The 16,184-nt window shown below is 44.2% G+C and overlaps 1 protein-coding gene across 1 annotated transcript in view; it reads right to left on the bottom strand.

Moving 5' to 3' along the window:
- The window catches only part of PRRC2B (proline rich coiled-coil 2B), a 3,584,159-nt gene that overhangs the window by 365,670 nt on the left and 3,202,305 nt on the right, over positions 1–16,184 (bottom strand). Inside the window, exon 30 of the mRNA XM_044058194.1 lies at positions 764–922. Within this exon, the coding sequence (XP_043914129.1) occupies positions 764–922 (159 nt within the window). The remainder of the gene's footprint in view (positions 1–763; positions 923–16,184) is intronic.

The following is a 16,184-nucleotide window of genomic DNA, read 5'->3' as shown; positions in this document are numbered from 1 at the left end:
GAAGCTTCTATTCCCTAGCTCTATTAATGGCTTGGTTGTAGCTGTGGAATATTTCAGGCTGTGCTCCTCTCCCAGGCCATAAAGGCAGTGCTGGTAGTAGGTTCTGTTTTTTTTTTTTTTTTTAATTTTTTTTAACATGGCTCAGGAAGCACTGATGCTGTAGGAATCAAACCCGAGATATTTTCATAATTAATATTACTACCTACTGCTGAACTGTGCAATTATCAGGCTCAGGAGCTAGGTGTGCTCTTCAAGTGTGGCATGGGGTATCAGAGCATATGCTATGCCAAACATGCAATCTTGTTTGGAAGCATCCAAGAAGAAAATGCTAATCATGACTTAAGAGGACAAAACTAACTGCAAATGAAGGGTCTCAAGTGGTAGAGATGACAGATTCACACACTTGATAATGCTACTGTCTCACTGATAAAGATGTCAAAACAACATGCAAAAATATACAAGACATACAAAACAAGAAAGTGGCAGAGTTAAAAACCACAATCAATAAGTGGTCAGTGTGACTACAAACCAAGACCACAGTTAAGTGAAACAGAACAGTTCATACCAAATGTGTCATGAGTAGGAAGGGAAAAGGTACACTGATCATGGTGTGTGCATGCACTGGGTGAGATTTAACTAAGCTTTCTGGAGGACCAAAACATTTCTGATGTAGTTCCAACCCTGAAATCTACAGTTAACATTCTGAAAGCAAAGACAATAATTTTCAGAATATGAAAACTGAAAATGCCAACTAACATCTCACCTCTCTTCCGTGAGACAACACACCATGTTGAGATCCAGTTGAAATAATCCTACGAGGGCCCCCAGGTGGGAGATTCTGTGTCTGAGGCATCTGGAAAGGATTTGGCAAAATAAGTGGCTGCTGGCTGGATCCATATCGGGGTAAATGAGGCATTGTAACCTGCAAAGAAAAATGATTACACTTCAGGCACCCTTACAATAAAGAATGTACTATTTACCATGTTTGTGTACTTTATACCTTGAAACTGCAGCACTCTTTAAATTAAGTATTAAGGATAGCAAAAAAAAACAAAAAGGATTCATAGCTGGCGATACCATTTTCAATAAGAACAATGTCAGTTAGTTTAAATGTTAACATTGGATCCTGTACAGTCTCACTAGAATCCAGCTGTAACTAAAACATAGAACCCAGAAAGCATGAGCAACACTGAACATTGTCAACTCAACGACCCTTCTGTTGGTTGCTACGTCCCAGCATATCAAAATCTGTAAATTACAAATACACACACAGCCACATACATTTAACTGTGTGCTTATTAATCAATTAACCTACCTCAGAACTTTGGAAAGCTACCTACAAAGGGAAGCTCATTACAGAGCATTTCACCTTAAATACCCCAGGCCTGGAGCTCTGTCTGCCATCATAAGCATGAGTACACCTTAAAATGGGAGAGGGCTGCACTACTATCTCACCTCCAAGGCACACTATGCAGAATTACTCTGTTAAGTAGGATATGAAAGGTGTAGATCATATGTATACCTTTAAGAAGCTTTCCATAGGCTTGCACGTGTATAAATACTAAGCATATGCGAGCCAGACTGCCATTTTGTACAGCTATTAAGATGCAAGCATGCATGTATGTAATGGAGTGTCAGCTTATCAGTTCATTGGTGTGTACTAGGCTAATGACCCTGGAGCCTTTACAAGCCTAGCCCATAGGATTACCCTGGCATCGTGCCACCCGACCTTAGTTCCCAGTGCCTCTGTCAAGTAGAGCAACTGAGTGATCCCCAGGGTGAATTTTCTATTTCCCATCCACTCATCAAGATTTCTCTTTAAGAGGGCCAGTGAGGTGATCCCCATTTGACATGTACGGGAAGTCTATTCCATAGCATGGGCAGTGTGAGTTATGAACCTGTCCCTTCAATACGTTTTGTTGAATGTGATAATGAGGTTGAGGTCTCTGGAGCATGTGGTGCAGAAGGATTGGGATTTTTTTAGAAGAAGCATTTCTAACAGAGCTGGGTCAGACATGGCTTTGTAAGTCAAGCAGAGACCGCCTCTAAGTAAGCGATATGAGACAGAGAATAGATGGGAGCTTTTTTGAGTCTGCCCACACAGGACATGTGTTTAAGGCCTATGATCCTCTTTGTGAGGTACTTTTGCGGCCTCTCCAGTTGTTGCAGGTGTCTAGTGAGGTGCATGCCAAATGGGGCACTGCACTCTATGACTGGCCTAATGAGGAAAGAGTAGAGGGAGACAATGACCTCTTTCTTCTGGATGCAAAACTCTTAGTAATGAGATGTGCCACATAGGACGACATTCTGACCACAATGGCAAAGTGGTGGGCAAGAGAGGTTGCTGTTACCCTGTGTTCCCAGATGTCTCAACGCCTTCTGTGTTCAGTGGACTACCATCGATGTGGTAATTCACGGGAACTGGGTTTTTCCCAAAGGGGATGATGACATTTTTTAGCATTGAATTTAAGGCCATGGTTCTGACAGGATGTCAACATCACTTGGGGATTTAATGATGGCTCCCAACTTGCAATCATCTGCAAACTTTGTCAGCCAGAGCCCCTTCATGTTGGCCTGGACTTCTGAGGAGTAGATACTAAACAGGAGAGGACCCAGGACCGATCCCTGTGGGAGTCCACTCGTGACTGGTCGGCAGTCTGACTTGGGAGTCAGAAACTTTCCCACTGTGGGTTCTGAGAGCCAGTCTGCAACCCACCTAGTGATGTAGGGGTTGATGCCTAGCTTAGTGAATTTTTCTATGATTCCTGAGTGGGGAATGGTATCTAAGACCTTGGCCAGATCAAGGTAAGCTGTATATGAACCACCTTGCTTTCAACCACAGCTCTGGTGACTGACTCAAAGTCGACCAAGTTGAGCAGGCGTGATCTACCCTTCACAAAACCAAACTGTCTGGGATCCAGAGTTTGGAGATTCCCCTATATCCTTGTTTATTAGGTCCATGATGATGCGTTCCATAGCTTTGCCTATCAGACTTGTCAGGCTAATGGGACGATAGTTCCCAGGGTATGTAATCACTCCACCTTTGTGGAAAGGGACGACTGTAGCAGTGTGCCATTCAGTAGGGACAAAGCCTAAGGTGAGGCTGTGACTGAAAAGGGCACACAGGTGAGGTGCCAGTTCACTCTGTAGTTCATGTGGAACATAGCCAGAGATATTGTCAGGTCCCATAGAAGCTGTACTCTTGGCCTGGGCTAGTGCTGTTTTAACCTGTGCAGCAATAATACTGGGTGCCTGGCAATCTACTGGTATTATGATTGGCCCTTTGGGGGGGGAAGGGTAAAGTTGGCACTGAATCTGTCAGCCAGTATATCGGTAAAATCTGTTGGCAAAATCTGTTGGCTCGGTACAGGAGGTACCATTCTGCAGTAGCTCAGAGCAAATCTGCGTATTGCTGTGGAGATTCTTTACATTTATACTTTATGTTGCTGCTATCCAGCCTGATGTGTTTCTATACAATAAAACATATAAACAAACTACCCCGCCTGCTCATTTTGAATCATAACACAGGATGAGCAACATGGTGTCAGAATGAGATCCAGAATCAAGACCAAGAGCCACTCAGTTAATGTTGGAAGAATACAGAGGAATGGATCATCCCTACTGCACATATAACTCGCAAAACAGGTCAGAAATGAATTCCAGGTATTAAAGCTTACTTAAATGATTTCTTACTCAAAGAATATAAAACAAATGCTCAAAATGAATTGCTAGTTAAATGAAATGTTTGAAACAGCAACATTGATAAAAATATTTGAAATAGTTACGAAAGTGTTTGAAACAATGCCCGAATTGCATAAAATAAGGAAAACTACATTTTTTCGCTATGTGCTAGTTTTTTGCATTAATTTGAAGCTATTCAAGATATCCAAAGTATAAAAAGTGTTGACAAATTTGTGCAGTATTACACTAGTTATTTCGCAACATACAGCCATTTCAAAGCATATTTCGCAAAGTACAGTATTTCGAAGAGTGTATTGTACATTTTAATGTTATTACAAGTACCTGGTGTGTGTGCATGTTTGTATACAACTACAATGGCCATATCTGCAGTGTGTTTATGCACACTTGTTGGCATGGCCGAAGGATTTCAAAAATCTGGTCCACTTGGATTTGATAATAATGCAGAGAACAGGAGTGTGTTTGAGCAAGATTACGATATTTCCATACAAGCTGCATTTTCTAACAAAGATGCATGTACAAAGGCATTTATTCTGCTTAATTTAGCTGGTTCAGAGGCCACAAAAAGACAGCGTTCATTTGTGTATGCACCTGTTGTGTTTGCAGGGGAGAGGGAACCACCATATAGTGGTACGGCTGAATTAAGGGTCGACCCAGAGTGCTTAAAAAGTACAGTTTTGTACCTACCACAAATGTACATGTTCGAGTGTTCACCCTGCTGCAGTCATCACACTTGGGTTATCCTGTCGTCAGGCGGTCCCGCAGTCAGCCGGAATTCCAAAGTCTTGGTCCGGCGTCGGTTGCTGTCGCCTCTTCCCTGAAGTCAGTGCGCTAGGGGTGTATATATATATATATATATATATATATATATATATATATATATATATATATATATATATATATATATATATATTGCAACCGTTGCCCCAGATGTCAGGTGCCCCCAAAAAGGTGGTCAGAATTAGTACCAAATGGAGTGAACACTGCACAAACACAAAATCCCTTCAGTTATAAGCAAATACATCAGTAAGGCATAGAAGAGATTTTGCCAGTAGATCAGAGGGGATGGAGGGAGGGTAACCTGGACTGCAGCAGGGTGAACACTTGAACATCTACATTTATGGTAGGTACAAAACTGTACTATGTTCATCGTGTTACCCTGCTGCAGTCATCACACTTGGGTTGAATCCCAAAGCTAAGGTAGGGGGGAGGTATCATAGAGGGTTAGTGGAGGCAATAAGGCCCTGCAGAACTGCAGTGGCAAAGCCCGCTCTGGACTTAGAATAAAGAGGTAAGTGATAGTGTTTGGTAAAGGTGTGTACTGAACTCCAAGTTGCAGCTTCTAAAATCTCTTTGGTTGGAACCCCCCTGAGAAAGGCTGTAGAGGTAGCTGTTGCCCTGGTAGAGTGGGATCTAATGGTAGCAGGAACTGGTTTCCCATGATGGGTATAGCAGAAACGTATGCAATGACCTATCCATTTAGAAATGGTTTGCTTAGATAGAAGCCTACCCTTGAGAAGCTGTAGCATAGGATACAAAGAGCTGGTCAGTTTTTCTGAAAGCCTTAGTTTTGTCCAAGTAGTAACGAAGTTGCCTGTGAATGTCCAAGGAATGCAGGAGACTTTCACCTTTGTTCTGTGGATTGGGGAAGAAGGTGGGTAAGTGGATGGTTTGATTTAAAGCTACACTGGAAACCACCTTAGGCATAAAGGAAGGATTAGTTCGTAGAGAAACTCTGTCTTGATGGAAAATGAGGAAAGGTTCCACTACCATTAGTGCCTGTAGCTCTGAGACTCTCCTAGCTGAAGTTATTGCTAGGAGCAGGGCAGTCTTCCATGATAGGAACTGAAGATCTGCAGAGAAAGCTGGTTCAAAGGGAGGTAGCATTAGTTTTTCCAGAACAAAGTTGAGGTCCCAATGTTGGTGTCGGAGCTCTCCTGGGTGGTCTAATGTTTTTTGCCCCTCTGAGGAACTGCCTTAGAAGAGGATGTGAAAATAAAGGTGGATCCGCGTTGTAGTGAGCTGAAATAGCTGAAGCATGGATTTTAATTGAGGAAAAGGAAAGTCCTTTGTGCAACATCTCAGATAAATACTGTAGAATGTGAGGCTGAATTGTGTCTTGGCCTTTAGCTTGGTTCCAGACACAAAACCTTTTCCATTTGTCCGAATAAGCCTTCCTGTTGCTTGGCCTCCTGGCTTCCAGAATAACATCCAGAACTGCTTGTGAAAGAGGAGCTGGTTGGAAGTTTAGTTGATTTGCCATGCAGCCAGATTTAAAGTTTTGAGCTGGCTGTGAAGAATCTGTTTTGTTGTGTGAGCAAATGGGGTATTTGAGGCAATATTCATGGTGGGCTGTGGGCCATATTTTTCAATAGCGGGTACCAGTGCTGGCGTGGCCAGTCTGGGGCTATGAGAATTAGTCGTGGTCTCTCCTTTTTGACCTTCAAAAGAGCCTTTGTGAGGAGAGGTAATGGAGGGAAGGCATATGCTGTCATGTTTTTCCAACTGAAAGAGAGAGCGTCCACTTTCCAAGCTTGATGGTGAAATTTCCTTGTACAAAATTTTGTCAGTTGGTAGTTTTGAGGACTGGCAAACAGGTCTAGGTTCGGAAGGCCCCATTTCTGAGTTATCATTGCAAATATTTGTGGATCTAGTTTCCACTTGTGGGGATCTTTGATGTTTCTGCTGAGGTAGTCTGCCAATGTGTTCTTCTGTCCTGGCAGGAACTGAATTTGTAACTGGACTTAGTAGGCCAGAGCTGTGTTCCATAAGATCACTGCTTGCCTGCATAGAGGGTAGGAATGTGTACCCCCTTGTTTGTTTATGTACCACATTACAGTGGTGTTGTCAGTCTTTATTGCAAGTTGTCCTGGATGTAATAGATCCTTGAAGGCTGTCAGAGCTTTCTGTACAGCTAGCATCTCTCTTTGATTTATGTGCAGATTTCTTTGATATGCAGTCCATAGGCCTTAAATGCATGGTCCTGCCATGTGTGCCCCCCCAGGCGTAGTCTGAAGCATCTGTTGTGATAGTCTGCCTGACTGGGGGCAAGGTGAAAGGCTGATCCTTGTTGAGGTGACATGCCTGTGACCACCATAGAAATTCCTGTTGTAGGCAGGGAATGAGAGATATCATTGTGTCCAAGCTGTGGCTGTGTTGAGACCATAGGCTTTTTAGGTGCCACTGTAATTTCCTCATATGCAGCTTTGCAAATGGTATTATTAGTATGCAAGATGCCATGAAGCCCACAGCCTGCAGAATTTTTCTTGCAGATAATTGGGTCTTTGTTGCCACTGTCTTGAAATATTGAGTCAGTTGTAGTTGCTTGTCTGGCGTAAGATAAGTCATCTGGGCCGTTGTATTCAAGCTGGCACCCAGGAATATCATTTTTTGTGAGGGTACTAGTTTTGACTTCTTTTCATTTACTGTGTACCCCAGGCAGTTTAGTAGATGCTTTACAAAGGCCAGATGATGTAAGAGAAAGTACAGTTTTGTACCTACCATAAATGTAGATGTCCGATAGGTATGCATCTGCAGTCATAACATATGGGTTGTCCTGCATCAGGCAGCCCTTCGGTCGGCCGGATTCCAAAGTCTGGGTCTGGCCTCGGCTGATGTCACACTTTCCCCGATGTCAGAGCGTCTGGGGTATAAAAGCATCAGCCGACGCCATTTTCCTCAGTTTTTCTTGCCCCAGATGCCAGGTGCCCTCTATGAAGGCTAAATTTGGAGAATTGTCAAAAAATTCCAAACATATGCAAAATTATATACATATATATATATATATATATATATATATATATATATATATATGTATATAAACAAACAAATACACCATAATAGATTCCCCCAGCTAGCTAATAGAGGGGTAAGCACCCTAGGAATACCACAGAGGGGAAGGAGGGAGGGTAAACCTGACTGCAGATGCATACCTATCGGACATCTACATTTATGGTAGGTACAAAACTGTACTATGCCCTTCAAGGATGCATCTGCAGTCATAACATATGAGTAGAATACCATAGCCAATCTGGGGGTGGAGGTACTAGGAAAAGTATGGTGTAGTTAAGATACCCTGCAGGACTGCTGTAGCAAAACCTGCTCTGGATCTGGAGTATAAAGGTAAATTGTAATGCTTGGCAAATGTATGCACGGAGCTCCATGTAGCAGCTTCTAAAATGTCCTTGGTAGCCACCCCTCTTAGGAAGGCTGTGGTGGTGGCTGTGGCTCTCGTGGAATGAGGCCTAATGTTTACAGGAACAGTCTTTCCATGAAAGGAGTAACAAAAACAAATGCAATTTCCTATCCATTTTGAAATTGTCTGTTTTGAAATTGCTTTTCCTTGTGCACCAGCAGCATATGCTACAAACAGTTGGTCAGTCTTTCTGTAACTTTTAGTTCTGTCCAAATAGTAGCATAATTGTCTGTGTATGTCCAGAGTGTGTAGAAGTTTCTCCCCTTTATTTTGTGGGTTTGGGAAGAATGTAGGCAAGTGGATTGCTTGGTTCAAGGATACCCTGGATACCACCTTTGGCATAAAAGTAGGATTGTTTCTTAATGAAACTCTGCCTTGATGGAAAATAAGGAATGGCTGCACTGCCATTAAAGCTTGTAACTCAGATACTCTTCTTGCTGAAGTTATGGCCAGAAGGAATGCAGTTTTCCAAGAAAGAAACTGTAGATCCGCTGATGCTGCTGGTTCAAAGGGAGGAAGTGTTAGTTTTTCCAGCACATAGTTAAGGTCCCAAGTAGGTAAAGGTGGCTTCCTTGGAGGACTGATGTTTTTGATTCCTCTCAGAAATTGTCTTGAGAGGATGCGAGAAGACAGGTGGATTAACATTGTATTCTGCTGAAATTGCTGAGGCATGTATCTTAATGGAAGAATAAGACAGGCCATTGTGGAACAATTCTGCTAAGTATTCCAGTATATGTGCCATGCTCATCCCTGTCACATCTAGGCCTTTTGTTGTGTTCCAAGCGAGAAATCTTTTCCATTTTGCTGAATATGCTTTCCTTGTGGAAGGCCGGCGAGCTTCCATAATGATGTCCTTCACTCTCTGGGATAAGTTATTCTGAGGAGGAGTCATGGTATTCTCCAGGCAGTTAGCTGCAAGGTTTTCAGGTTGGGATGCAGGGTCTTGAAATTGTTCTGTGTCAGTAGAAGTGGCCATAGGGGGAGAGGCCACGGTTTCGTCTGTGACATGCTCTTCAGCAGTGGGTACCAGTGCTGCCTTGGCCAGTCTGGAGCTATTAGAATCACTCTTGGCTGCTCTGCCCTGATCTTCAGTAAAACCTTGGAAATTAATGGGAGAGGTGGGAAAGCATAGACTTTCAGAGCTTTCCAACTGAAAGAGAGAGAGTCCACTTTCCATGCTTGTGGGTGATATGTCCTTGAGCAGAATGTCTTCAGTTGATAATTGTGGGGTGAAGCAAACAGATCTATCTCCGGCCTTCCCCATGATTGTGTTATGAGTAAGATGATGTCTGGGTGCAGCATCCATTCGTGCGCATCCATGGTAGTTCTGCTTAAGCTGTCTGCCAGTGTATTGTCCTTCCCAGGCACGAACTGGGACTGCAGTTGTATATTGAGTTTCAAGCAAAGTTCCCATAGATTCATGGCCAGTCTGCATAGAGGGTAGGAATGCGTGCCTCCTTGCTTGTTTATGTACCACAACTGTGGTGTTGTCTGTCCTTATGAGCAGGTGGCCTTGATGAAGGAAAGGTTTGAAGGCCTCGATTGCGTGCATCACTGCCAGCATTTCCTTTTAGTTTATGTGCATGCGCAGCTCTCCGAGACCACAGCCCTTGGATACATTTGTCCTCCATGTGTGCTCCCCATCCTCGGTCTGAAGCATCCGTGGTGATGGTTTGGTTTGCTCTTGGCTTGTTGAAAGGCAACCCTCTGTTCGACTGGCAGGCTTGAGCCCACCATAGGAATTCCTTTTGAAGGCAAGGAATGAGTGGGATCAGAGTTTCTAAGCTGTGACTGTGCTGAGTCCATACACTCCTTAGGTACCATTGCAGTTTTCTCATATGCAGCCTGGCTTGAGGGATCAGAATTATGAAGGATGCCATGTAACCCAGGGCCTGCAGGATTTTCCTTGCAGTCAGCTGAGTCTGTCTTGTCAGATTCCTGAAGTAATCCAGAAGCTGTTTTTGTTTTTCTTCTGTGAGAAAGGCCATTTAGGTGGTTGTGTCTAGATCTGCACCCAAAAAGGTTATTCTTTGGGATGGTACAAGTCTTGATTTTTGAATGTTGACTGTGTATCCCAAGGCCTGCAGTAGGTGGATGGCATAGTCCAAGTCCTTTAGCAAAATTTTCTTGTTGTCCGCTTGTATAAGGCAGTCGTCCAGATATGGGTAGATTTGAATCCCCTGAAGTCTGCAGTGTGCAATTACTGATGCCAGGCATTTCGTGAATACTCTGGGCGCAGTAGATAAGCCAAAGGGCAATGCTGAGAATTGATAATGCTCTGATCCTGCAAGAAATCTGAGGTGTCTTCTGCAACTTTGTCGAATAGGGACATGCAGGTATGCCTCCTTGAGATCTAGAGTCACCAGCCAAGACTCCTTGCCCAGCATGGGAAGAAGTTGCTGTAGAGTCAGCATTTTGAATTTTGGCACAATGAGGTAAGTATTCAGTGCGGACAAGTTGAGAATAGGCCTCCACTGATTTTCTTTTCTTGGAACAAGGAATAATCTGGAATAAAATCCTTGGCCTTGTTCTGAAAAAGGTACCTTTTCTATGGCTTTCATTTGTATTAATTTGGTAATTTGCTTCAAAGCCACTGCCCTCTGATTTGGTGGCAGGTCTGGCATTCCTTTTCTTTTTGGCAATGTGTGGAAATGGAACCTGTATCCTTTGTCTATTATTTGCAGTGTCCATGAGTCCCTTGTAATGTAATGCCAATTTTTGGAGAATAAAGAAAGCTTTCCGCCCAATGGTGCTTCTAATTGAGCCCTGGTCGGCGGAGTCAAAATAAAGTCATTGAGTCTGTCCTGGTGTAGCAGTTGTTGTTCCCATACTACCTCTCTGGTTGGGAGGCTGCCACTGACGGCCTCTGTAGGAGCCTCTAGCTTGCCCTCTACCTCTGGCACGCCTGTTCCTGCCTCTCTGGGATCTGTCTGAGTCCGGAAAGGACCAATTCTTAGTAGGCCAATTTCTGCTGAATCTCTGTGGTTGTACTTGCAGAAAGTCCTTGACTGTTTGCACAGATTTTGCCTTTTCTTCAAACTTCTTTAAGACCTCCTGAGCCGTGGAACCAAATAATTTTTGCTTTTCCATTGGAGCATTCAGAAGCTTAGCTTTAACATGGTCTGGTAAAGATTGTTCCTTCAGCCAGGCATGCCTACGTATAACTGCCCCTGTCATAGCTGACCTACATGAAGCTTCCAGTGCATCATAACCACACTGCAAAAATGGTTACTAACCTGCTGTGAGTTATGTACCAGATCCTGAAGAGATTTACGGTCAAGGGGTTCAGAAGAGGACAGCTTCTTATGCAATTCATCTAACAAATACTCTTGGAACTGAATCATATGAAATTGACAATTTAATGCCCTCATGGAAAGAGTTGCAGAAGTATACACTTTCTTACCCCATCTCTCTAAAGCTCTAGACTCCCTTTCAGAGGGTAGAGGATTTTTAGCAGTGGCAGCTGCAACCCCTTTTGGGCCCTGGGAAATAGTTTCTGGGTCTGCAGAGTGGGCCTTGTACAGGTGTAGATGAGAATCCGGGACCCTGTAGTACCTATCAGGCTTGGCAGGAGCCGGAGGGAGAGAATCAGGGGCTGTACTAGCATCAGAGTACACATCATCAATAACATGCAAAACAGGAGGTATAGCTAAAGGCCTATGCTGAGGCAAATGTAAAAAGGTCCTTAATCTCTTTCTAGAATCAGAAAATTCCTGGCCCTGCCATTGAAAATGTTCTCTCATAGAGTGTAGTGTCTCTCCAAATGAAAACTCTTCAGGAGGGGAGGCTGAAGGAATAGATTCTTCAGCATCAGTATCCTCGTAGGCCGAATAAGCCTCCTCCTGGGGGTCTGACAAAGCAGATCCATCCGTGGAGTCATCTGAGGAGTGGGGGTCAGAGGGCTCAACCCTGGGCCTTTTGTCTGGAGGTGGTTGAGAGCCCCTGTCCGGGTGAGGTTGAGAACCTCTGATTAAAGAGATAAGATCCTCTGCTAGGCTGAGAATCTGAGAGTCAGTAGAAGGTCTTTGAGAGGTAATCTTGGGAGGCAAAGCTTTAGTGAGTTTAGCAGCTTTTGCCCTAGAAAAGGCCTTAATGGACATGGATGCAGGGGGTCCAGCTGCACCACGTGCAGGAGTAGACTTGTCTAAAGGAATGGTGTCGGACATTTCCTGGACACCGGTCTCAGTAGGTAATTCAATAACCGACTCGGCCGGAGCCTCCGGAGCCGAGGTAGTCGGTTGAGTGGATTCGGTAATAGGAAGCACCGTGGACTCTGTTTCAGCCGAAACCGTGACACTCGCGGTAGGCCTGACCGTGGTTTCAACCGAAGCCGCGTGTGACGGTCCTTGTCCTTCCGTTTTTTAACCAAATGCGAAGTCGGAGTCTCCGACGGCATCTTGTACGCAAAATTAGCCCCAAAAAATTCCTCTGCAAACTCCGACCGACGTCTAAGAGTTCGTCGGTTGAAGGAAGCACAGGCTGAGCAGGCCGAGACGTTGTGGTCTGGGCCTAAGCAAGGGAAGCAGTAAGAGTGGAAATCCTTATGAGGTATTTGTTTCCCACAAGTTAAACAATTATTTACTTTATCTGACATCGGCTGAGGCAAGAAAGAGTCCCCAACGGGGTACTTAGCTTTTTCGAAGTCTTCGGTAGCTGAATCACAGGAGCTGGCCGACCGGCACTTGCGAACTGCTTCTGCTTCGGGCACCACGCGGCAAGAAAGACTGAGGAAAATGGCGTCGGCTGATGCTTTTATACCCCAGACGCTCTGACGTCGGGGAAAGTGCGACATCAGCCGAGGCCAGACCCAGACTTTGGAATCCGGCCGACCGAAGGGCTGCCTGAGGCAGGACAACCCATATGTTATGACTGCAGATGCATCATTGAAGGACATTGTCTTTGTTTTCTGCTTGGATGAGGCAGTCGTCCAGGTATGGATATATTTGAATTCCTCTGCCTGCAGTATGCAATTACTGGTGCCAGGCATTTTGTGAAAACTCTGGGTGCAGTAGATAAGCCAAAGGGCAGTGCAGAGAATTGGTAATGGGTTGAACCTGCAATGAAACGGAGGTATCTTCTGCAACTTTGTCTGATAGGGACATGCAGGTATGCCTCCTTGAGGTCCAACGTTACTAGCCAGGCTTCCTTGCCCAACATGGGAAGTAGCTTCTGTAGTGTTAGCATCTTGAATTTGGGTACTTGTAAGTAAGTGTTTAGAATTGAAAGGTCCAGAATTGGTCTCCAGGCATTGTCCTTTCTGGGCACTAGAAAGAGTCTTGAGTAAAATCCTTGGCCTTGCGCTTGAGTAGGTACCAGTTGAATGGCTCATGTCCATGAGAGCTGTAATTTGCTTTTGTGCCTCTGCCAATTGATTTTGTGGCAGGTTTGGCATTCCTCTTTTTATTGGCAAGGTGTGAAAGTGGAATCTGTATCCTCGTAAAATTATGTCTAGGACCCATTTGTCCTTTGTGACAATGTGGCAGTTGTCTGCAAAAAGTGTGAGTTTTCCCCCCAAGGGGGCTGCCAAGAGAGTATTGCTTGGCCAGATGAGGTGCAAGTCATTGAGTTTGCCTTCTGGTGGATTGAGACCTGTCTTCTCTCCTCCCTTCTGTGTTGTAGTGCCCCATTGGCGAGGTTTATACTGGGCTTGTGGTTGTCCTCTGCCCCTTGGGCATCTGTATTTACCCCTCTGTGGTCTGTCAGTGACTGGAAAGGACCAATTTTTTGTTGGCCAGTTTCTGCTGAAGCGAGGGGGTTGTACTTGTAAGAAATCTTTGACTGTCTGCATAGATTTTGCCTTATCTTCCATTTTCTTTAAAACTGCTTTAACTCCAAAAAGAACATCCTGCTGTAAGGGAGCATCTAGTAGTTTTGCTTTAACATGATCAGGCAGAGTTTGTTCCTTTAACCAAGCATGCCTACGTATAACAGACCCAGTGACAGCTGCTCTGCAGGAGGCCTCCAAAGAATCAAACCCACATTGTAAGGTATGTTTGCCCACCTGCTCAGTGGCGTGCAACAGATCCTGTACTTCTTTCAATTCAGATTGTGAGGGAGAGTGGTTATTCTTTGCTTTAACTGAGAGATTAGAAATTGCTGATACTTAAGCATATGAAATTGACAATTCAGTGCCCTCATAGCTAGTGTGGCGGAGGTGTAAACCTTTTTCCCCCACCTGTCCAGTGCTCTGGAATACCTCTCAGAAGGTACTGGGTTTTTAGCCATAGAAGCCTTAGCCTCCTTGGGACCCTGGGAGAGTCTCTGGGTCAGCTACTGGGCTTTTATAAAGAAATTTGTGGGAATCAGGCACTCTGTAGTATCTGTCAGGCTTAGCCGGAGCAGGAGGTAGAGAGTCTGGGTTGAAACTGGATTCTAAATAGACATCATCCACAATGTCCAAAACTGGCAGGATGGCAAGTGGTCTATGTTGGGGGAGTAAAAGAAACTCTCTAAGCCTTTTCTTTGAATCAGAGTAGTCTTGACCTTCCCAATGAAAATGTTCCCTCATAGTGTGTAAAGTTTCCCCAAAGGAGTAGTCTTCAGGAGGAGAAGCTGAGGGAATAGAGTCCTCAGCATCAGAATCTTCATAAGGAGAGAAGGAATAGTCTTGGTCCTCAGAGGAGTCTGAAGAAATGGACATTTGCTCAGAGGAAGCATAATCTTCCTCTTGTCTAGGCCTTTTGTCAGCAGGGGGCTGTGAACCCCTGATTAAAGAAATCAAATCTTCAGCCATTTTGAGCATCTGTTTCTTAGGCATAGGGCCTTGAACAGGAGACTGAAGTGCAGTCCTTTTAGATTTAGAAGGAGTCTTCGACTTAGAAAACGTTTTAATGGTGAGAGTCGGTCTGAAAACGCCTTCAGAAACCGATGGCGTTTCTGTAGCACCGTCTTTTGAAGCAAAGTTGTCGGAAGGGCCTGAAGTAAAAGGCTGCGTCGGCCTTGTACATTCCGTCAAAATTTCCGTAGTGGTCTCAGGTTCCAGATCTGCGGTGGTCAGAGGTTGCGTCGGAGCCTCACTGAGGACCGGAGAACCGGAGACCGGATCAGCCGAGGCCTCGGAATCTGGCTTAGGCCTGGGCTGTCTCTGTCCTTATCCCTGCGTTTTTTGTGCACGCCAGTAGTCGGTTGCTCCGACGGCATGGTGTAGTTAAATTTCCTACCGAAGTAGTGTTGTGCAAAATCAAAGCGTCTTTTAATAGTACGCTTAAGTCGTGGTCTGGGCCTAGGCAAGGTATGCAATAAGAATGAAAATCCTTATGAGGTATTTGCTTCCCACAAGAAATACAATTGTTAACTTTTTCTGACATCAATCTGAGGCAAGAAAAGTTTCCCCAATGGGGTACTCAGCTTTATGGAAGACTTCGGTCTGAAATTTGAATTCGAAAATCTCAGGAGTCGGCCGACCGGCACTTGCGAACTGCTTCTGCTTCGGGCACCGCGCTGCAAGAAAGACTGAAGAAAATGGCGTCGGTTGCAATATATATACCCCTGGCGCACTGACGTCAGGGAAGAGGCAACAGCAACCGACGTCGGACCAAGACGTTGGAATTCCGGCTGTCTGTGGGACCGCCTGACGACAGGATAACCCAAGTGTGACGACTGCAGCAGGGTAACACGATGAACATCATAAATTTAGAGAAATGTGTAATCCCCAAATTATTATTATGATGGAAAGGCACTTATTTTACACAAGGGATCAAAAGTGTGGGGAAACTTTTGCAGCATATATATATATATATATATATATATATATATATATATATATATATATATAACTGACTTGAGAAACAAAGCTAAACGTGCAGATTTGGTGATTTAAGGGATGAGGCGATAAAAGACAGATGTGTGTGGTATTAAAGATGATGTTGAAAGATTTTGCTTCGAGACAGTGATTTAAATTTTAATAAGGCTATAGAGATTTATCAGACATATCAGCTCACAGAAAAGCACACAAATATGTTTACAATATCACATTTATTTTTATTACAAGTATCTTCTTGTGCTAATGTTGATAGTATGCAGCACATAGTTAAAAGAAATGGGCCCAAGCACATGGGAGGAATTGTGAATTCTGTTAACACTCCCTGGTAAACCCCATAGCTTTCTAGCAAATTCCGGAGCATGTGCTCAGTGAAGCATAAAAGTGACTTGGCAAACTCAAAGCATGTGCCCTCATCTAGCCTCATAGTCAAGTGTGGTAACTGTGGTAGCAATCATATGTCTAAGAGAAAAATACTTAGCTTTTGTTCAGCAATGCTACAGATGTAAAAAGTGCAATCATTCCCAAAGG

Source organism: Protopterus annectens, chromosome 16.part0, assembly GCF_019279795.1.
Source record: "Protopterus annectens isolate FY-2018-M chromosome 16.part0, PAN1.0, whole genome shotgun sequence".
Classification (NCBI taxonomy): Eukaryota; Metazoa; Chordata; order Ceratodontiformes; family Protopteridae; genus Protopterus; species Protopterus annectens.
Note: the sequence above shows the minus strand (reverse complement) of the source record. Positions and strands in the feature narration are given on the sequence as shown.